The following is a 22,062-nucleotide window of genomic DNA, read 5'->3' on the forward strand; positions in this document are numbered from 1 at the left end:
TCCACACTTTTCTTAATTTCATAGACGTTTTTCAGATCTTCTGCCTCTGAGGCCCAGCAAAAGCAATCCGAAATTGTCAAAACTCTCCTAAGAGCTAATACATTCCATTCCAGACAACGCCTTGGTGAACATGTTTTGCATCCTCTCCAAAACCTCCAGATGCTTTCTAAAGTGCAGAGACTACTGTTGCACTCAATGCCTCAACTGCGACCCAACTAAAGTATTATAGATCTCCAACTTTTATCCTGAGTTCCCCAACTGATGAAAGCAAGCATGCTGCACATCTTTGTTAGCTCTTTTTGCAATTGTATTGCCACTTTCAAGGAGTTATGCACTTGCATCACAAAACCCCTCAGTGTCTCAGTGCTTTTCTGAGTCCTGCCATTTATTTCTGCATTCTTTCTTGCATTCAACATCCAAAAATGCATCTGCTAACGTTCGATCAGATTAAACTCCATCTGCCCTTTCTATACATATTTTTCAAACTGATCTCTGTCCTGTTAACTTGTGACAATTTTCGTCACGACCCACAACTTTATCAATTTTCGTTCATCTACAAATTCATATATTATATAATTGTGTACAAACATGCACATATACATAGACATATAGACAGAAACACAAACTTAGAAAACAGACGATCCATCATCCAAGGAGACAGAGCATAGTTGTGAAAGTTTGCTTTTGCAATAGGAAGGTTGTGACTGGTGACATTCCACAGGGATCACACTGGTACCTCTGCTTTTCCAGATCTACATAAATTATCAGGAAGAAAACGTCGCTGGTCTCATTGATTTGTGGCCGGTGCAGAAAGTTGAGTTGCAGAAAGTGAACAGGATAGTCAAAGAATACAGCAGGATATAGATCAGCTGGAGGCATGCTCAGAAAAAAGAAATGGCAGATGGAGTTTAATCCGGACAAATGTGAGTTGATGCGTTTCGGAAGGTCACGTACGGGTAGAAATATAGAGTGAAAGGCAGTAGTTCGGAGTATTGATATACTACAGAGAGATCTGAGTGTGCACATCCGTAGTTCCCTGAAGGTGGCTCTGCACTCAGGTACAATAGTAAAGTAGGCCTATAGCATGCTTGACTTCATTGGAAGGGACATTGATTTTAAGGATAGACAAGTTATACTGCAGCGTTATGCAACTTTAGTTGGGCCAAATTAGGAATATTGTGTACAATTCTGATCTTCACACCACTAGATGGATGTGGATGTTTTGGAGACATTACAGGAAAGCTTTACAGATGTTGCCTGGTATGGGCGATTTTAAATATGAAGAAAATTGGAGAGACTTGGCTTGTCTTCACTGGAATGCCGGAGGTTGACGGGTGACCGCATAGACCTTTATAAGATTGTGAATGGCATGAACAAACTGAAAAGTATGAGGCTTCTTTTTTTCCCGCGCTGGGGGCGGGGGGGAGGGGGGAGGGTTATTTACTAGGGGAAACTGATTCAATGTGCTGGGTGGTGGGGGTGGGTGGGGTGGGGAGGGGGGTGGAGACCGGGTGTGTTTAAAAAAGATGTGTGAGGAAGCTTTTTATACACAAAGGGTGTTGAAAACACTGAATGCGCTGCGGAGGAATTGGTGAAAGTAAGCACAATGGCAGCATTGAAAAAACACCTGGACGATTGCAGGATTAGTAAATGATGAGAGGGATACAGTTCCTGTGAGTGAAGAAAGTTTTAGTATGGAAGGGCAAGCTATTTCAGTGCAGGCTTGGAGGATCAAAGGGCCTGTTCCTGTACTGTGTTGATCTTTGTTGTTTCTTATCTCAGCACTGATCGTTACAGAACACCATTAATTACAAAATTTCTCTCAGAAACACAACTAAGCTTTTTCTCCTTTAACCAAATTTTTTCTAACTTGCTGATTCACAGTGAGGCCATGAAACCAGCCCATCATGCTTGTCAAAAACTTTAGGAAAATCCATGCATACAAAATCCGCCCATTTATGCAGTACCCATGAATAATTCCCGTTACTTCCCAATAAAACTCAATTTTATTGGTAAGATAAGACGTCCCCCGCATAAAGCCACGCTGACTATCCACAATAAATCCATTCATGTCCTATTGCAAGAAACAATTAATCGCAAAGATACATTGGTTTCGATTCCAATTTAATTTCTCCCTTTTGTTCCTAATAATCCACAATCGAAAATTGGACCACATGCTACATTGTACCTTGTTGAGAACACTTGGTGCTTTCAGGTAGTTCCACTAGCTTTTAACTTAAAGGTACAGTACACCCACAGTACACCCACGACTTCATAACAACTCTACCCTTAAGTAAAAACGAGCCATCATAATGAAAATATGTTTTCTTCCCTCTAATCTTGAAACACATTACTTTAATCTAAAGTTCACGTTAACGTCTTCCCAGATAACTGTATGTATGTGTGTATATAACATTAAACAAAGACAAATCTCATCTAAAGTTTATCAGTTAAATCCGTGATAACGCATCTGTGATTACATTTTTTACAACCCACAATATGTACAATTTTGAAATTGTAAGTCTGTAACATAACGCTCCAAAGAAATCCTTTCATACTCTTGTCTTTAAAACATTCTAAGAATATAAGCGGATGGTGATCCATGTACAGAACCGGCTCCAATACATTGTTCATTACATACACATTAAAATATTGTAAGGCCAGTGCCAAGTTCAATAGTTCTTTTTAGAATGTGGAGTATTTCCTCTGGTTGATGCTGATCTTCTTTGAAAAGTAACTAACTGGCATTTCAATCCCATCCTCATCTTACCGTAGGAGTACAGCTCCAACTCCAATGTCACTAGCACCAATGGTGTCTTTCAATGGTTTTGAAAAGTTTGGTGCAGCTAAAACTGGTTTGGTGCTTAATATTGATTTCAAATGTTCAAATGCCTCTTGGCATGGTTCGGTCCATCAAAACGTTTGATAGAATCCATTGAGACCGAACAATTGAAGCTCGAGGTTGGTTGTGGAAATTTCTCGATATCCTTCGTCTTGGATTCCTGTGGGGTCAACCAATGTTACGTCCCAAAAACGTCACCGCTGCTTTTGCGAATTCAGTTTGATTTAAGTTTATCACCAGTTTTGCTTCTCATCCAAAGAGCTCTGCCAACTGTACCGTGTGATCTTTCCAGGACTTACTAAAGATCACTACATCGTCCAAATTGACTGCACAGTTTGTTAACCTAGCCACAAGTCTGTTCATGTGTCTTTGGAATGTGGTGCGTGTGTTCTTCATTCCAAGGGTCATCACTTTAAACTGAAATAGCCCATTTAGAGTTACAAAAGCAGAAATTTCTTTTTTTGTTTTATCATTGGTTTTTAAGATTGTCAATATACAAACTCAAACTTGTTTGGAACTTGGTATTTTGGGGGGTTTAATTTAAACTAAGTGGCCTAATTCCAAATTGTTTTGTGTCCAGGCAACCAGTGATACTTATTGCTGGAACACATGCTACAATGTATCTAGTTGAGAACATTCGGTGCTGTCAGGTAGCTTTTAACTTCCTTAAAGGGACAGTACACATACATCTTCAGAACACAAGCCTGGCCAAGGAGGGAATTAAGACTCCTAAATGAGAATCTCTCTAAGGACTCGCACTAATGCCAGAGGGGTGAGAGACAGATAAACGAGAACCTGATGGGCCAAGCCAGTTCAATTCGCTGAGCATCCAGGAGAGGAACGCTTCTCTCTCTTCAATCCTCTGCTGCTTCCCCTCGCCAGCTTCCTTCGGTCGACATTCCAAACAAATAAAACCATCCCAAACACAATTTGAGGCGTCATTTTAGCGGGGGAGAGGGGAATAGGTGATTTGTTTTGTGAGACAACGATGTGGACAAAGAGTATGTATGTGTGTGTGAGTGAGTGAGTAAGAGGGAGGGAGCAATCGCAGAGATGAGCTATATAGGGGAGATGTCAAAGGTAGGTACTTCACGCAGTGAGTGGTGGATGTGTAGCATGCACTGTCAGCAGTGGTAATAGAATCAGAGACATTAGGGATGTTTAAGCGGCTGCTGAACAAGCACATGGACGGCAGTAAATTGAGGGGTGTGTAAGTTAGGTTGGTCTTAGATTACGATAAATGCTCGGCCCAATATCGTGAGCTGAAGGACCTGTAGCAGGTTGCAACTGTTCTACGTTCTTAGAGGTAGCTGGGCTCAGAAAGGGAGACAGGATCTGGAGGTTGGGGGGGGGGGGGGGTGGTGGGGGGGGGCGGATTGGGTGGGGGAAGGAAGAAGTGGGCAGTTCCACTATCTCTTCTCTGCCCAGCTCCAATAACTTCCTTTTAAATGTGCCATCTGCAAAATGAAATCCTGGGAGGGCAGTGTCAACTAAAAGCACGATGGTCTTTTAAAAGGCAAGGTAAAAATTACAATGCCATCTGTGTGTGCGTGTGTGTGTGTGTGAGAGAGAAATGAAGCATATTTGCAGTAAAAAGAAAGAGAACAACCCAGGGAGATGGTCAGGCAGAAGACAGACACCAAAGATGACAGCCACTGTGATGTTTTGAAATTAAGTTGATGTGATTTTAATAAGTGTCTATTGGAATGGCATTTGATATAGTGTTGGAGGAAGGCAATAAACAGTTAAGAGAAGGGGGAGGGGGCCTTAGAGTTGTGCATAATTGTTGGTTTAATGCTCACTTTTGGAGTAAAAGAATAAATTGATCATATGTTCTTTAAATAGTGGAATTTGGGAGTTCCCTGACATGCATACCTTTAATAGATTACAAGGTGAGGTGAGCTTTTCTGGGTTGAAAATGTGTTGCTGGAAAAGCACAGCAGGCCAGGCAGCATCCAAGGAGCAGGAGAATCAACATTTCGGGTATGAGCCCTTAACGTCAATTCTCCTCCTCCTTGGATGCTGCCTGACCTGCTGCGCTTTTCCAGCAACACATTTTCAGCTTTGATCTCCAGTCCACACTTTCTCCTGGAACTTTTCTGGGTGTTTGGTTTAATTAACAGAAGGGTTCACCACTGTATCATAATAGTTTGGGGGCTTGTGTCCGAGCTTTGGAAGGTTTAGAAAGATGCAGTTTAGAAAGATTTTGACAGATTTGGGGTAAGAAATTTCCCAGCAGATTTAAACAATTGATTAGCACCCCCATCTTTAAATAAAACGTCAGTGAGACAATTTACACAATTTCAGTTACTTGTAGTTGGTTAAATTAAAAGTGAGAGAAATGTCTCTTAAGATTGCTAAAGAGGCTCTGGGTTCTGAAGATGCTTCCCAAATTTGCTAAGAAAGTTTAGAAAGATGGGGAAGGGCACACTTTTAGAATTGGAGTCAACCAGTCACGAAAGGAAAGCTGAAGTTGTAATGGAGTTGGTCAAGCACTTAGGTGTGACAGAGAGAGCGAGTGCACATGAGATTGTGGGTGGTGAAAATGGGCAAATGGTTTGTTGAGGCAGTTTGACACCTTACTGTTCCTGTTCTCTGGGTTTAATACCAGGGGATATGCTGGCAAAGTGTAGGGCAGCGAGTGGTGGGATGCTGCAGTGCTTTTGGTGCTATTAACTTGTTAAAATTTTTAATCACTTTTCATTATTCTCATGCTCTTCCCCACCTCTCAGGAGCTGAAACCCAGATAGTGCAAAGACAGATGCATTCGTGGTGCAGTGAGAAATCCTCAGAAATGGAGAGAGAGAGAGAATAGTAAGAACTCATCCTATAATGTCATTCAATTACACACACAGACAAGAATTGCAGGATTCCTGCCATCTCTGGGAATGTTACCACAAGGGGCAAGCTCTGAGCTTGGTGGGTGGGGTGGAGCCAAGGGGTTGAGATGGAGAGAAGTGATCCCACACATTTCCTTGCCTCAGTCTCACTACAACTATCTCCACTTCTGTGTTCCCCACGGTCTCTCCCACATCTTTCCCATCTACATAGAACATAGAAAAATACAGCGCAGTACAGGCCCTTCGGCTCTCGATGTTGCGCCGACCAAATCCTACCTAACCTACACTAGCCCAATAACTTCCATATGCCTATCCAATGCCCGCTTAAATGACCATAAAGAGGGAGAGTTCACCACTGCTACTGGCAGGGCATTCCATGAACTCTCAACCCGCTGCGTAAAGAATCTACCCCTAACATCTGTCCTATACCTACCACCCCTTAATTTAAAGCTGTGTCCCCTAGTAACAGCTGACTCCATTAGCGGTAAAAGGTTCTCAGTGTCGACCCTATCTAAACCCCTAATCGTCTTATACACCTCTATCAAATCTCCCCTGAACCTTCTTTTCTCCAATGAGAACAGGCCCAAGTGCCTCAGCCTTTCCTCATACGATCTTCAAATCTCTCCACTCTCTGTATGTCCACCCCGTTCAGCTTGCCGTGTGGATTGCCCTCCTATTTTCCCAAAGATTTTCATTGATCAATTGTTCCAATCTCCAATCCCTGCACACTTCTCTTTATTGCTTTGACCTGTGGGGTTTTGCTGTTGCTGCCTGAGTATCTACACAACTCTCTCTCTCTCTCTCTCTTCGCTTCCCCCAATCACTAGCTTACTGTTGTAACTCTGTGGCTAGCCTTCTCTCATTCACTCCCTAGCTTGCTATCTCTCCTTGGGATTTCTCTATGTCTGCCTCTCTCCCTCCGCCTTATCTCTCTTCCTCTGTGTCAGCCCCTCCAATTTGTCTGGCTTCCTGTTTCTCTTCTGTCCCTTTTTGAAAGCAAAAGTTCTCTCTCTGGAATTAGCTCTATAACAATTTCTATTCTTGGTTTGTATTGTCTGCTCTTTTCTTGTCCTCTCCCTGGGTTTTACACTCTTGTCTGCTCATTCATCCTTGGTTCTATTGCTCAAATGACCTGCGCTTCTCTGTCTCTCTCTCTCTGTCTGTTATGCTCTCCCTGCCCTTTGTTGTCTCTGCTTGGGCATTTTTCTTTCTTTCTCTGGCTTCACACTTTGCTTTATTCTATCTCTCTCTTACCGGGCAGTTGTCTCTCTTTCTATCCCTGTTTTTCAGTTTCTCTCTGTGGGATCTTCAGTCTCCCAGAACCCGATTGGCGCCTCACCCCCTATCTGTCTCTGTTTCTGTGTCCTAGATTCTTTCCCCATCCTATCTGCTCTGCTCTCCCTCTCGCCAGAGATAGATTTGGACTGAGTGCTGTATGGGGCTGCGCACTGTTAACACGGTGTCCCCTTTGGCTCCTGAGTTTTACTTCTGTTGTTGGCAAAGCCTGGGTGGGGTGGGCCAGAAGTGGCAAAGCAAAACTAGCAACTGGGTTTCATTGTGCTTCCATGCACAGAGTTAAAAAGCCAGCTAATTTCTCCAGTTCAGGGGCTGGGACTTAGCGAGGGCAGAGATACACGGGCTTGTACAAGAATGGACATACAGAGGGACTTTAGAGAGGGGGTAGAAAAATGAACATCCGCAGTGGGAACGGGCATTGAAGGAGGGAGAAAAGAGGTGGAAGCCAGTGGGGCTTGCAAACCTCTAGGTGAATTGCAGCAAAGCAAAGAGTGAGGGGCTACATAATGGGTGAGACACAAAATTGAGGGAAGTGTGTGTAAATTGAGGGACTGCATTATTGGGGACAGGCACAAATGTTTCGGGAGCGGGGGGGCACAAAACTTGGGGACAACATAATAGAGAGGGAGGGGGCATCAAAACTTGGGGACAGCATTTGGGTGGGGGGAGTGTAACTGGTGGGTTGGTTCAGAATTGGGGGCTTGAAATTTTGAGAAGGGAAATCTGAATTTGGGGTGGTGCAAACGTGAGGGTGGGGACCTTGCTGTGCATCACAGCCATCAGTCAAAAGTCATGATTGGGAGATGCCAGCGTTGGACTGGGGTGTACAAAGTTAAAAATCACACCACACCAGGTTATAGTCCAACAGGTTTAATTGGAAGCACACCAGCTTTCAGAGCGACGTTCCTTCATCAGGTGATAGTGGAGGGCTCGATTGTAACAGAATTTATAGCAAAAATTTGCAGTGATGTAACTGAAATTATACATTGAAAAATTGATTGTTAAGCCTTTCATCTGTTAGAATACAGTGATAATTTCACTTCTTTCGTGTGTAAATCACAAAACCTTTTTTTAAAATGTTGCATTCTCGGGTTAGCTGTTAATAATGGTGATAGCTAGACAAGATGTTGAAGGTGTTAGCCCCCCCGTGTTCTCTGTCTATGACCTGATGTTTAGATTGATTCTAATTTAAAAAGTGAGATAACAGAGTTTTACATAAATTCATGCAGTCTTTGAGCTCAAAGTTCTACATGAATGAATGCAGTTTTTGAGCAAAGTGCAATGTAACTGCAAGTACAAATTCACCCCACAAAATATGCGTGCATGTGGGTCTTTGCGTGTGCCTGTCTGGGGTGGGGGTTGTGAATGTGAGAAAGTGTGTGCGCGTGTGAGAGAGAAAGCACACATGCGTGTGTGTGTAGTGAGTGCAGAGTGTCTTAAGTCCAAGAAGGGGTGCATGTGTGAGTGTGTCTATAAGGGTGTGTGTGGGTGTCTGTGTGCGCATCTGTGTGTACCTCTGTCCGTATGTATGTGAGAGTGTGTGTCTGTAGTGCAATGGTGATCACCTGTAATGTGACATGAACCCAAAGGTCCCGGTTGAGGCCCTCCATATGGGTACCGAACTTAGCTATCAGCCTCTGCTCGGCTACTTTCCTCTGCTGCCTGTCCCGAAGTCCACCTTGGAGGATGGTCACCTGAAGGTCCGAGGCTGAATGCCCTGGATCACTGAAGTGTTCCCAAACTGGGAGGGAACTCTCCTGTCTGTTGGCAGTTGTGGGACTGGCACCTTGCTGTACATTCAGATGGTCAGGAAAAGCACGGTAGGAGCAGGACATTCCTGATGAAGGGCTGTGCTCTGAGCCAGGTTTAAGTACAACTGGGGTTCGTCACTCAAAGTCCATCTCCTCCCAAATCTGCCACAGAAATGGCAGATGCCATTCCTCAGGTGGAAGTTTCAATTCCAGGGGGCCCAGGTTCAAGGTACGAGGGGGAAAGTTTTGCAGAGTGCGGTAGGCACCTGGAACACACTGCCAGAACAGGCAGTGGAACCAAAGACATTGGCAACATTTAAGTGGCATCTGGATGGTTACATGAATAGGGAGGGAATAGGGGGATACAGACCAAATAAGGGCAGAGGGTTTGTCCTTCAGTTTAGTTAGGGCATGATGAATGTCACAGGCATGGAAGGCTGAAGGGCTTGTTCCTGTGCTGTACATCCCTTTGGTCTTTGTATCCCAGTTCATGCAAATCAGCTCCTGGCTCCCTTTACTTGGAACACACCAACCATCATTGTTGATAGATGAGAGGAGGGTTTGGGAGAAAGCAACAGGACTGTCTCAGTTTGTTCTTGTCCTTGCCTCACCCCCACTGGACTCAGACTTTGAATACAGACTGACACAAAACTATAGTTTCAAACTGGCAGCAGCCACAACACACAAGATTTTTGTACAAATTAATGCAAGTTTACTCCAAAAATGGTGAAAAAGATGATTGCACTGGATGAACATAAATCTGTTGCACAAAATTTAAAATGAAACCTAAAACAAAGACATCAAGTCGGGAAATCTAATGAAATGCATGCAAATCATGAAAAATGCATTATATAATTGAACACCAACTCCAATTTAAGCGACCATAAATTTCTTAGTTTTAAAATAATGATGGAAAAGGATAGACCTGATCTAAAAGTTGAAGTTCGAAATGGGAGGAAGTCCAATTTTGACAGCAGGAGTAGACTGGAGGAAAATCAGGAGGGCCAAAAGGGGACACAAGGTAGCTTTGGTAAATAGAGTTCAGGATATTCCAAAAGGAATTCATAAATAGATTAAGGACAAAAGGACAACTAACAAGAGAATAGAGCCCCTCAAAGAACAGCAAAGAAGCATTTGTAGATCCGCAGGAGATGGGGGAGATACTTAAGTATTTTGCATCAGTGTTTACTGTGGGTGTATTCTATGTCCTTCTCCAATGTGGGGAATTAGATGGTGAAAAATGTCCATATTACAGAAGAGATGGTGCAGGATGCCTTAAAAAGCATAAAGGTGGATAGATCCCCAGGACCTAATCAGGTGTATCCTTGTACTGTGGGAAACTAGGGAAGTGATTGCCAGACCCCTTGCTAAGATATTTGTATCATCGATAGTCACAGCTGAGGTGCTTCAAGACTGAAGGTTGGCTAACGTGGTGCCACTATTTAAGAAAGGTGGCAAGGAAAAGCCAGGGAACTGTAGACAGGTTAGCCTGATTTCAGAGGTGGGCAAATTATTGGAGGGCCGCCTAAGGGACAGATGTACATGTATTTGGAAAGGCAAGGAGTGATAAGGGATTGTCAACATGGCTTTGTGCGTGGGAAATCATGTCTTACTAACTGGATTCTGTTTTTTGCAGCAGTAACAGAGGAATTACGAAGGCAGAATGGTAGATGTGATCAATATGGACTTTGACAAGGTTTCTCATGGTAGACTGGTTAGCAAGCTTAGATGACATGGAACACAGGGACAACTAGCCATTTGGATACAGAACTGGCTTGAAGGTAGAAGACAAAGGGTGGTGGGGGGGGGGGGAGGGTTGCTTTTCAGACCGGAGGCCTGTGACCAGTGGTGTGCTATAAGAAATGGTTCTGGGTCCACTACATTTCGACAATACATTTTTTATACAAATGTGGATGCGAACATGTGAAGTCTAGTTAGTAAGTTTGCAGATGACATAAAAATTGGAGTTGTCGTGGTCAGCGAAGGTTACCTCAAAGTACAACAGGATTTTGATCAGATGGGTCAATGGGCAGAGGTGTGGCAGATGGAGTTTAATTTAGATAAATGTGAGGTGCTGCATTTTGGAAAGGCAAACAGGGTTGGAGTTATCCACTTTATGGTAAGGTCCTGGGGAGTGTTGCTGAACAAAGGAACCTTGGAGTGCAAGTTCATAGTTCCTTGAGAGTGGATTCACACGTGGATAGCATAATGAAGGCGGCTTTTGGTATGCTTTCCTTTATTGGCATAAAGGAGTTGGGAGGTCATGTTACAGCTGTACAGGACATTGACACGGTATTCCAAAAGTGGCTGGAACAATTATAATCTCCTATAGGGTGCTGCAAAAAACTTTTTTCTTTAAGATTAGATTACTTACAGTGTGGAAACAGGCCCTTCGACCCAACAAGTCCACACCGACCTGCCGAAGCGCAACCCACCCATACCCCTACATTTACCCCTTACCTAACACTACGGGCAATTTAGCATGACCAATTCATCAGACCTGCACATCTTTGGACTGTGGGAGGAAACCCACGTAGACACGGGGAGAATGTGCAAACTCCACACAGTCAGTCGCCTGAGTCGGGAATTGAACCCGGGTCTCAGGCGCTGTGAGGCAGCATTGCTAACCACTGCGCCACCGTGCTGCCCACGAACTTGAAAAGGCTCAGAAAAGATTATAAGGATGTTGCCAGGGTTGGAGGATTTGAACTAAAGGGATAGGCTGAGGTTATATTCCCTGGAGCATCGGAGCCTGAGCAGTGACCTTATCGAGGTTTATCAAATCATGATGGGCATGGACAGGGGAAATAGACAAGGTTATTTTTCCCCAGGGTGGGCAAGTCCAGAACTAAAGGGCATAGGTTTAAGGTGAGAGGGGAAAGGTTATAAAAGGACCTAAGGGGCAACCTTTGCAAATAGAATTTGGTGCATATACGGAATGTGCTGCCAGAGAAAATGGAGGAGGCTGGGACAACTGCAACATTTGAAAGGCTATATGAATGGGAAGGGTTTAGAAGGATATGGGCCAAGTGCTGGCAAACCGGATTAGATTAGGTTAGGATATCTGGCTGGCATGGACAAGTTGGACTAAAGGGTCTGTTTCTATGTTGTACATCCTCATGACTCTATTTTGAGCCATCCCCTGCATTTCTGTGGCTGGGCCTTTATCCTATCAGAGCGATGATCCCCATTCAGCTCCAGTTGGGAATGGCCAACAGACTTCCAACCTGGAGCACGGCTGGTCAGACATGAGGAATAGAGAATCAGATAAACACAAGTTCATGCTAAAGTGATAATTAACTTGCTGACAACTCCACAATGAGTCCAGATCTTGTACCCTGGAGTGATTTGAGTTGATGTTTTCCATCTGAGCTGAACTTGTTGTCCCACAGCCTGAAAGAGATGAAATAGATTATACAATAGATTTAATAGCAGTGTCAACAACAGGGTGACTGAGGTTACTGCTTCAAATTATTAATTTCTGACAAATATTAGCTCAAAACGAGTGACTGATGTCGATTTTAGCAATTAATTCAAACATGAACATAAGCCACTCACTCGATGCAACCTAGACCAGTGCACTTCATTATGATACGGCGGAGTGCTGGGATTGATTGATCAGTGAACGAGTTGCATTCCAGATTCAGCCGTGTCAGTTTCCGGTTTGAACTAAGGGCCGCGGCAAGATCTTCAGTACAAGAATCTGTGAGACGGTTAGCATCCAGCCTAGGGATCAGACACAAGGAACAGAAATCAGGGTCTGGAACAAAGTGTTATTAATATACTGTGACTGATACTATAATATAGTTTTTGATTAGTAACTGTACTAAAAGACTTGCCCACTTGTCACGATTCAGAGACAAATTGAAATACTTTGCAGTCTTTGAAGTACTTTTGACATGTAATCACTGTTGCACCATAGCAATTTCCATAAATGACAATTGTTGAGATATCACTTTAAGAGGGAACCGAATGAATAAACAAGAAACCAGGATGTACTACATGGAATAGTCTAACAAGCAGTATGTCCAATGATTTCTCTGCAAAACAGAGAGATAGCTAACTGCTGCTACCTAACCATTTCAATTTGGAGATTTCTCTGCTCGCCAGCATCTTTTTCAAAACTACAGTACCAATTTCCAGTCTTTACATTCGAGTTTACATTTCATTATGTGTACCTTTTCCCAAAAGTGACTTACTATGAATATAGCATGAATGCATGTTGCTACTGAACGCTTTTTGGAAATGTTTCCCATATTTTTGCGAGGGGAAAGTAGGACTGCGGATGCTGCAGAGTCAGAGTCGAAAAGTGTCACGCTGGAAAAGCACAGCAGGTTAGGCACCATCCAAGGGGCAGGAATGTCAACGTTTCAGGCATTTGCCATTCGTCAGGAATGACTGCCCCTCATGGTACCAGTAAAACATGATAGAGACTGCTGTTAACTGAAGGCAACCCAGTTTTACTAAGATGGATCTGAGCAGTACAAAATCGAGAGCCATTATTTAGGCCACTGGTTTAATATCCAGAGGAGGACACTCTCTCAAACTAATCTCCCTGCAGAAATATTCTGACCTATGGCTATACAATATTGGGTGGCATGTGGCTTTGCAGTTAGCACTGCTGCCTCAGTGCCAGGGACCCAGGTTCGATTCCAACCTCAGGCGACCGTCTGTATAGAGTTTGTACATTCTCCCTGTGTCTGCATGGGTTTCCTCTGGGTGCTCTGGTTTCCTCCCACAATTCAAAGATGTGCAGATCAGGTGAAGTGGCCATGCTAAAATTGTCCAGTATTAGGTGCATTAGTTGGGGTAAATATAGGTTAGGGGAGCACGTCTGAGTGGGTTACTCTTCAGAGGGTCAGTGTGGACTTGTTCGGCCAAATGTCTTGTTCCCATACTGTAGGGATTCGAATTTATACTGAGTACAGTTGTAATGTAACTTACTTTCTTCATTTCTCAGTTTGTAACTAAGCAATGTACCCAAGTAACTTTGTACATAAGATGACACTGTAAGTGCCAACTTATAAACTTTTCACAGTATTCATTTCAGTACATGTGACAAGAAATCTAATTAAAATTGGAGTAAGAGAGTTATACAGCCCAGAAACAGACCCTTTGATCCAAATAGCCTGCGTCGACCAGATATCCTAATGAGATCTAGCCCATTTGCCAACATCTGGCCCATATCCCTCTAAACTCTTCCTATTCACGTACTATCCAGATGTCTTTTAAATGTTCCGATTTACCTGCCTCCACCAGCTCCTCTGGCAGTTTGTTCCATACACCTACCACCTTCTGTGTGAAAAACGTTATCCGTCAGGTCCCTTTTAAATCTTTCCCCTCTCACCTTAAACCTATTTCCTCTGATTTTTGACTCCCCTATCTAGCAAAGACCTCGGCTATTCACCCTATCCATGCCCCTCTTGATTTTCTAAAGCTTTGTAATATCAACCCTCCGTCCCCAATGCTCCAGGGAAAAAGAAACGCACACCGTATTCAGCCTCTCCCTATAGCTCAAAGCCTTCAATCCCAACATCCTTGAAAGGATTAAGAAAATATTTATGGTGCTTTTCCTATAGCAGGGAGACCAGAACTGAATGCAATATCCCATAAGTGGCCTAAGAAACATCCCACATAGCTTCAGCATGACATCCTAACTCCTATGCTTGTTACGACATGGCAGTAAACCCTCCTGCTAATTAAATCACCTCGCAATCTGTTAAAATGAGTAACAGAACTATACAAATTCATTCTTTAAATTCAAAACAGAACATTAATCAACAACTTTTGATAACTCTAAGCCTCTGCTCTCTTAAACATTGGTTACCTACCTCCCACTGTATGACAACATACTGATCCAATAAAGCCCTGATTAAATTTACAGCAAATCAATTTTAGAAAACCATACAGTGGCGTGGATCTTCCTGTTTGTATCTCTGCCCGGGTCACCTTGGGTATTCTGCTGCAAAGATGTTTCATATGAGAAAAGTACTTTTCAGAGAGAGGGTTTGCAGGCAGTCTGCCAATGGCAGAAGGTGCTTTTTCTCTGGCTAACTGTCCAATATGGCTCCTTTTTATACCCCAAAACATTGCATCATCTCATTGGTTCCATAGTGCCCAAGCAGTTTTAGTATCTTGGGGCACAGTTTTAACTGACTGGTTCAATTCGAAATGCTGTGAAAACAACGAGGCACAGAGGTTACTGCCAAAAATGTTACATCTTTTAATTTTCTGGTACACACTGACATGACTTTCACTCTCTCTAAGGTACAGTGCACACCTTCAACTTAATAACACACTTAAGGTACTGCCCAATAAAAGTAAGTATTCCAAATGTCTTCTTCACTATCCTGTCCAACTCTAACTTCACCTTCAAGGAACTATGAACCTGTACCCCTAGGTCTCTCTGTTCAGCAACACTCTCCAAAATCCTACCATTGTGCGCATAAGCCATGCTCAGATTTGCCTTAACAAATGCAATACCTCACATTTATCTAAACTAAACTCCATCTGCTACCTCTCTGCCCATTGGCTCATGTATTCTTAGATAATGTTCTACACTATTTACTACACCACCTAGTTTGATGCTATCTGCAAACTTACTAACCGAACCTCCAAAACCCTTATACAAATGATTGGATTATTGACAAAAGGCAATGGACCAGGCATCTGATGAGCAAGTTTGCAGATGACACTAAGATTGGTGGAGTAGGAGGTCGTGAAGAGGACTGTCAGAGAACGCAGCAGAATACAGATAAATTGAAGAGCTGGGCAGAGAAATGGCAGATAGAGTTCAATCTGGGCAAGTGCGTGGTGACGCATTTTGGAAAATCCAAATTCAAGAGCAAACTATACAGTAAATATAAAAGCCCTGGGGAAAATTGAGGTACAGAGAGACCAGAGTGTTCAGGCCCATTGTACTCTGAAGGTGGCAACACAGGTCAATAGTGGTCAAGGAGGCATATGGCATGCTTTCCTTCAGTGGATGGGGTATCGAGTACAAAAGGCAATGTAATAGTTACACAGGACTTTGGTCCAGTCATATTAGAAATACTGCACAGAGTTATGGTTGCCAAATTACCAAAAACGATGCTTTGCAGGGGGTGCAGGAGGTTAACCAGGATGTTGCCTGGTATGGAGGATGATAGCTACAAAGAGAGCTGGAGTACATTTGGATTATTTTCATTCAAAAGATAGAGGTTGAGGGGGGACTTGATTGAGGTCTACAAACTGGAGAGGTATAGACAGGGTGGATAGCAAGAAGCTTAACCACCCCCCCCTCCCAAGAGCGCGGGACTTAATTACTAGGAGTCAAGTTCAAGGTGAGAGGGGAAATGTTTAAGGGAGATATGTGTAGAAAGTTCTTTATGTAGAGGGAGGTGGGTGTCTGGAATGCATTGCTAGTGGAGGTGGTAGAGGTAGGCACATTAGCATCATTTAAGATGTATCCAGACAGATACATGAATGGGCATGGAGCAGAGGGATTCAAATCCTTAGAAAATAAGTAAGGAATAGGTTTAGATGGAGGATCTGGATCAGGGCAGGCTTGAGGGCTGAAAGGCCTGTTCCTGTTCCTCCTGTTCTGCAATTTTCTTCATTCTTTATTCAATCCTCATCACAAAAAAACCAATCAGTCCAAAAGACTATGATCTACCACCATCCTCCATCGAAATTCATTCTTTCAAATGAATTTTGTACCCAGTTGGCTAGTGCATTCTGCATTCAACATGATGTAATCCTGTCTACCACATGGAATCTTGTCAAATGGCTTGCTCACAAGCTATTATACTGTAGGTGGTGTCTACCTTTATCAAGCTTCTTTGTCACCTCTTCAAAAAACTCAGACAAGTTCGTGAGACATGATCTCCCACACACAAAGCCACGTTGACTATCCCTAATCAGGCCTTACCTTTCCAAATGCATGTAAATCCTGTCCCTCAGGATCCCCTCCAACAACTTAGCCATCACTGACATCAACCTCACTGATCTACAGTTCCCTGGGCTTTCTTCCCACCTTTCTTAAATAACGGCACATTAGCCACCCTCCAAATCTTCTGGAATCTCTGATTGACACTCAAGCATTTATGGCTGACGAAACAAAGAACATTTTCAAAATTATTCTTCTTGCTGTTGGTGAATCTATCTTTATTTTTCTTGCTTTATTATTCTAAACCCCATCAGGAGACACCTTTTATGTACATGCCCACAGATGCGATCAGATTGTGGTCCTCAAAGTCACCTCCAAATTCTCTCCAGCTATATATTTCTTCACATCCTTAATTAACTTCTACTCTATTCAGTACATTGCTACTAAGATTTTCCGATCATGTGGACTTCTCCTGCTGGTGCTTTTTCAGGTTTCTCCTATACTTCTTGTCAAGCTATAGCCTCTGCCTTTCTAGATTGCAACTGGTTGACCTTCTGTACCTATTGATAGGATTTATTTCAACAGATCTCTTTCAAGGCACATGCTCTCATTTGGATGCACACTCTTACCTCCACATTATATCCCCAATTCACAAGCCCAACCTACTGTCCCCCATCCATACATTCACCCAACTTTCATATTTTCCAGTAGACTTTCCTGCTTTACTTATAATAGTTACCTTGCTCCCTTGAATAGTTGATCATTTGACTTGCGTAACTCCCTTTTAGTTGTTGTCCTTTGGGATCAATGAACTCTGACAATAAAGAACTAATGCCTCCATTGTCAGACAGACAAACTGCAAATTTGTTTTTGCATTCAAGCAATTTGAGGGTCGCTGGATGGGCCAGAATTTGTTGCTTATACCAAATTGCCGAGAGAGCAGCTAAGAGTCAACTACATTGCTGTGGGTTGAAAGATACATACAGGCCAGACCAGATGAGAACAACTGTTTCCTTCCCGAAAAGGACGGTCAGAAAAACCCATCTGGTTCACCAACAATGATGGTTTCCTAAAAACTGAAAGAACTGCGGATGCCGTAAACCAGAAACAAAAACAAAACAAATGCTGGAGACGCTTAGCAGGTTGAGAGAAATCAGTTAATGTTTTGAGTCAAATGACCCTTCCTCAGAACTGAAGGCAACTAGGAAAATATCAGTTTATAATTGTGGTTTCTTAGTCATCATTAGACTCTTAATTTGAGATTTTTATTCAAATTAAGGCCCACCATTTGCCATGGCACCAATTGGACCAAGATCCCCTGTCCCTCTGCATAAATATTCTAGTAATACCAATAGGCAATATCTCCCCAGTTGTGACACAGTTTGATCCTCACAGCTGTGCAACAATTAAAACGAGAGAGGTAACTAGTACCTCACCATTTTCTATAACATCTGCAGAAATGTTGAACCAAACAACCTTGAAGCATATACCTAAACCGTTTGTTCCCATGCTGTACTTTCTCTCATTGACAGATGCTTCAGTCAAACCCATACACGTTAACCAGATATTCTAAATTCATTTGGTACCATTTCCCAGCATTTTGTCCATATCCCTTTCAACCCTTCCTATGCATGTACCATCCGGATGCCTTTTAAACAATGTCATAGTAACAGCCTCCACTCCTTTCTATGGCAGCTCATTCTATACACGTGTCACCCTCTGTCTGAAAAGGGTGCCCCACAGATCCCTTTTAAAGCTTTCCCCTCTCACCATAAAACCTCTAATTATGGACTCCACTACCCTGGGGGAAAAAAAATTGGCCATCCATACCCCCCATGATTTTATAAACCTCTAAAAAGTTCACAACTCAGCTTTGCTGCTCCAGGGAAAATAGCTCCAGCCTATTCAGCCTCTCGCTGCAGCTCAAATCCTCCAATCCCAGCAACATCTTTGCAAATCTTTTCTTAGTCCTTGTAAGTTTAACACCTTTCTTTCTCTGGGCTTCTCCATTCTTTAATATCTTCTCTCTGCAAATTAATCCTATCGCGCTGATTCTGAGCACATCCAACCCACTTTTGTGCAATCAATAATTGACAGTTTGGTTGATCTGCCAAAATGTGATGAACCAAGTTGTATATTACTGCATAGCTTCTTTCAGACATCCCATGGCTAACAAAGCTTTCAGCTACTGTTCATCATACCTGTTGTGTTTATATTCACACACATATCACTGAATTAATCATTAGCAAACCTCTCCATAGCAGTGAGACATTTTGTCAGTGATTCCTATCAGTTCCTACCTGAGTTTCCTTATCCACAATCATCTTACCTTTACTATGTATTATTGTAGACTGACACAATTTGTTTACCAAATCTAAACAGCTTGAAGGTTGCGAATCTTTGAATTCTTTCCAACAGAGGGCTATTGAGTGTGTTTGCCCCAGCCTTCAAAACTTCCAGCCCACTCTCTCCAGCCCTATTCTTGTCTCAGTAGCCTTACTCACTGCTGTCACTGCCCTGCTTGCTGCTCTATCAGTCAGACACTACTTCACAGCCGTACTTGCAACACGTTAGGGAAACAGTCAACATGGCGGCTGAGTGGTTAGCAATGCTACCTCACAGCACCAGCAACCCAGATTTGATTCCACCAGCAAATTCTGCACATTCTCCCCCATGGTCTGCGATGAGTTTGTCCCAGGTGCTCCAGTTTCCTCCAACAGTCTAAGGATGTGCAGGTTAGGTCGACTGGCCACGCTAAATTGCCCATAGTGTCCAGGTTTGGTGGATTAGCCATGGGAAATGCAGGGTTACAGGGGTAGGGTTGTGGAAGTGGGTGGGATACTCTTTGGTGGGTCAGTGAAGACTCGATGGCCTGCTTCCACACCGAAGGGATTCTATGATGCAGTCTGTGGTTGTGACTCTTCCAGGGACAGGGTGAGGTTTCTGATTGGGTGGCTACATGAGTAAATTTCTCTGGTCAATCTTCCCACTTTTGGTGAGAATCCTCCATCCACACCCCTGCGTATTTTGGACTGCTATTGAGCTTATTGACCTCCATCGGCTCCTGATTAAGCAATATCCTGATTTTAAAAAAGTCTTTTTTATTAAAATCATCAGTTCCCATCGCGGTCTTACCCTCCTGTTTCACTGTAATCTCCTCTAGCTTTACTATTTTCGGTGATACCTAACTTGGACCAAGCTTTTGATCACCGGACATAATTCAGTTCTGTCTCACTTGATTTTCCAAAGCTCCTGTGAAGTGACATGGGACCTTCCATGACACTAAAACATGCAAAATTAACAGCAGTCATTTGATCAAATCCCTACCCAGCTACCTCTGTGGAGGTTCCTGTCTCTTAGAAAACAACGTGCTTGAAGTATTTTGGAGGCCACAAACATTGACAGAAGCTGGTCATTGTCTCATTGTTCAGGTGAAACACACTTTGATTTTAATATGGGGTTGTAACTCACCTGCACCTCTTCAAAACAGAATGCCATAACACCAGTTACCTTCACTAGGGGGAATACACGGGTTGTCAGTTTAAGGTGCTTCTTGAACATCAGCCACTCAACACTGCATGGAGTTTTTGAGCGGAGGTATCTAGACAGACATTGAACCCACAGCCTTCTGACTCAGCAGCATTAATGCTATCACGGGTCCTTCATAGGGACACTGAATTCAATTATGACCGATTGCGAGCTCTGACAAATACCAGTTAGTGAAAACAGTTAAACACAGTCATGGCGCTTACCGCAGTTTTTGAATTTTGCATTCTCCAGAGCTGCAGACAGAAGCTTCACTCCTGAATCACGCAATTTATTGTGGCCCAAGTCCAACTCGATCAATGAACAGTGTGACCAGAGAGCGAAGGTGAGATACTCCATGCTTACATTTGAGATCCCATTCTCACAGAGCCTGTAGACCAGACAGTGGTAAGGGTGTATATAAAATGCAAAGAGACATTCATAATTCTTCCAGCAATGAAACTATTACAGAGCACATTTGGAGATGAAGTGTGGGGCAGTGACAGTGCCAGAGCAGAGAAGGATGGGCCACTGAATTAAAGCTACTGGCCAGTGTGACATAATGGACTCACCTCTGGGCCATTCTGGATGTGACTGGGTTAGAGCTGGCAGGAGAAAGGGAGGACTGCAGATACTGGAGATCAGAGTCGAAAAGCCCAGCCGATCAGGTTGCATCTGAGGAGCAGGCGAATCGATGTTTTAAGCATGAGCTCTTCATTAGGAATTAGTTCATTCCTGATGAAGAGCTCATGCTGGAACCGTCAATTTGCCTGCTGCTCAGACGATGCCTGACTGGCGGGGCTTTTCCAGCACCACATATTTCGACTGGGTTAGAGGTGGTGACCAATATTTGTTCACAGGGCAATGTGAAATCAATTAAACATTTTAAAGGATCCATCAATGCATCTCTTCTAGAGCTGAGTGGAATGTTTCAGCCAGCAGATGGATTCCAGGTGTTCCGAATGGGGAAGGGTTGTGAGCCTGCACACATTCATCCATTTCTGGCAACTCTCTCAAAACCATCCACCATCTTGGAGACATCAGAAATGCTGCTGACACTGGTTTCCCTGTAAAGGAATTGCCCCTAGAGAAGGGCTGGCTGCTGTTTCATTTCTGATGGTGGAGTTGTCGGTGTATCAATGCAGGAGGACCTACTGTTGGTCCTATAACTTCGTCCAAGTACCTTACATAAGTCAACTGGATACATAATTAGCTTAACGGCAGGAGACAGAGTGGTGACGGAGGGTTGCTTTTCAGGCGGGAGTCCCGTCACCAGTACATCACAGGGATTGGTTCTGGGTCCCCTTTTGCTTATCACAATGACTTGGATGAGAGAGTGTAGAAGGCATGGTTAGCAAGTTTGCCAATTACACCAAAATTGGTGGCATAGTAGACACTGAAGAAGGTTTTCTATAATTACAATGGAATCTTAATCAAATGGATCAACGGGCAGTAAAATGGCAGATGGAGTTCAAGCTGGATAAATGGGAGCTATTGCATCTTGATACAACAAAGGTAGGGCTTATACAGATAATGGTAAGGCCTTGGGATAGTGCTGTAGAACAGGGGGACTCTGGGATTCAGGTACATAATTCTCTGAAGTTTACATAAGGCATTTGGCACGCTTGCCTTCATTGCTCCGTCTTTTGAAGATAGGAGTTCAGAAATCATGTTGAGGCCGCACAGGACACTGGTGAGGCCTCTTCTGGAACAGTGTGTCCAGTTCTGGTCACGCAGTTACAGGAAGGATATTATTAATCTGGAGAGGGTTCAGAAGAGAATTACTAGGATCTTGCCAGCTATAGGTGGTTGTTTTGGTCTTTTTACATCAAGGATCTGGATTGGCACATGCTTTGAGGGCTGAAGGGCTTGTTCCTGTGCTATAATTTCATTGTTCTTCGTTCTTTGAATGAAAATGAAAGGTTGAAAGGTGACCTTACA

The 22,062-nt window shown here is 43.3% G+C and overlaps 1 protein-coding gene across 1 annotated transcript in view; it reads right to left on the reverse strand.

Moving 5' to 3' along the window:
• Window positions 1-22,062, reverse strand: part of LOC132836889 (NACHT, LRR and PYD domains-containing protein 3-like) — a 76,302-nt gene that overhangs the window by 24,382 nt on the left and 29,858 nt on the right. The window contains exons 9-10 of the mRNA XM_060856454.1: window positions 12,288-12,455; window positions 12,035-12,122 (exon numbers count right to left, since the gene is read on the reverse strand). Coding sequence (XP_060712437.1) covers window positions 12,035-12,122; window positions 12,288-12,455 — 256 coding nt within the window. The remainder of the gene's footprint in view (window positions 1-12,034; window positions 12,123-12,287; window positions 12,456-22,062) is intronic.

This window comes from Hemiscyllium ocellatum, chromosome 48, assembly GCF_020745735.1.
Source record: "Hemiscyllium ocellatum isolate sHemOce1 chromosome 48, sHemOce1.pat.X.cur, whole genome shotgun sequence".
In the NCBI taxonomy this organism is placed as follows: domain Eukaryota; kingdom Metazoa; phylum Chordata; class Chondrichthyes; order Orectolobiformes; family Hemiscylliidae; genus Hemiscyllium; species Hemiscyllium ocellatum.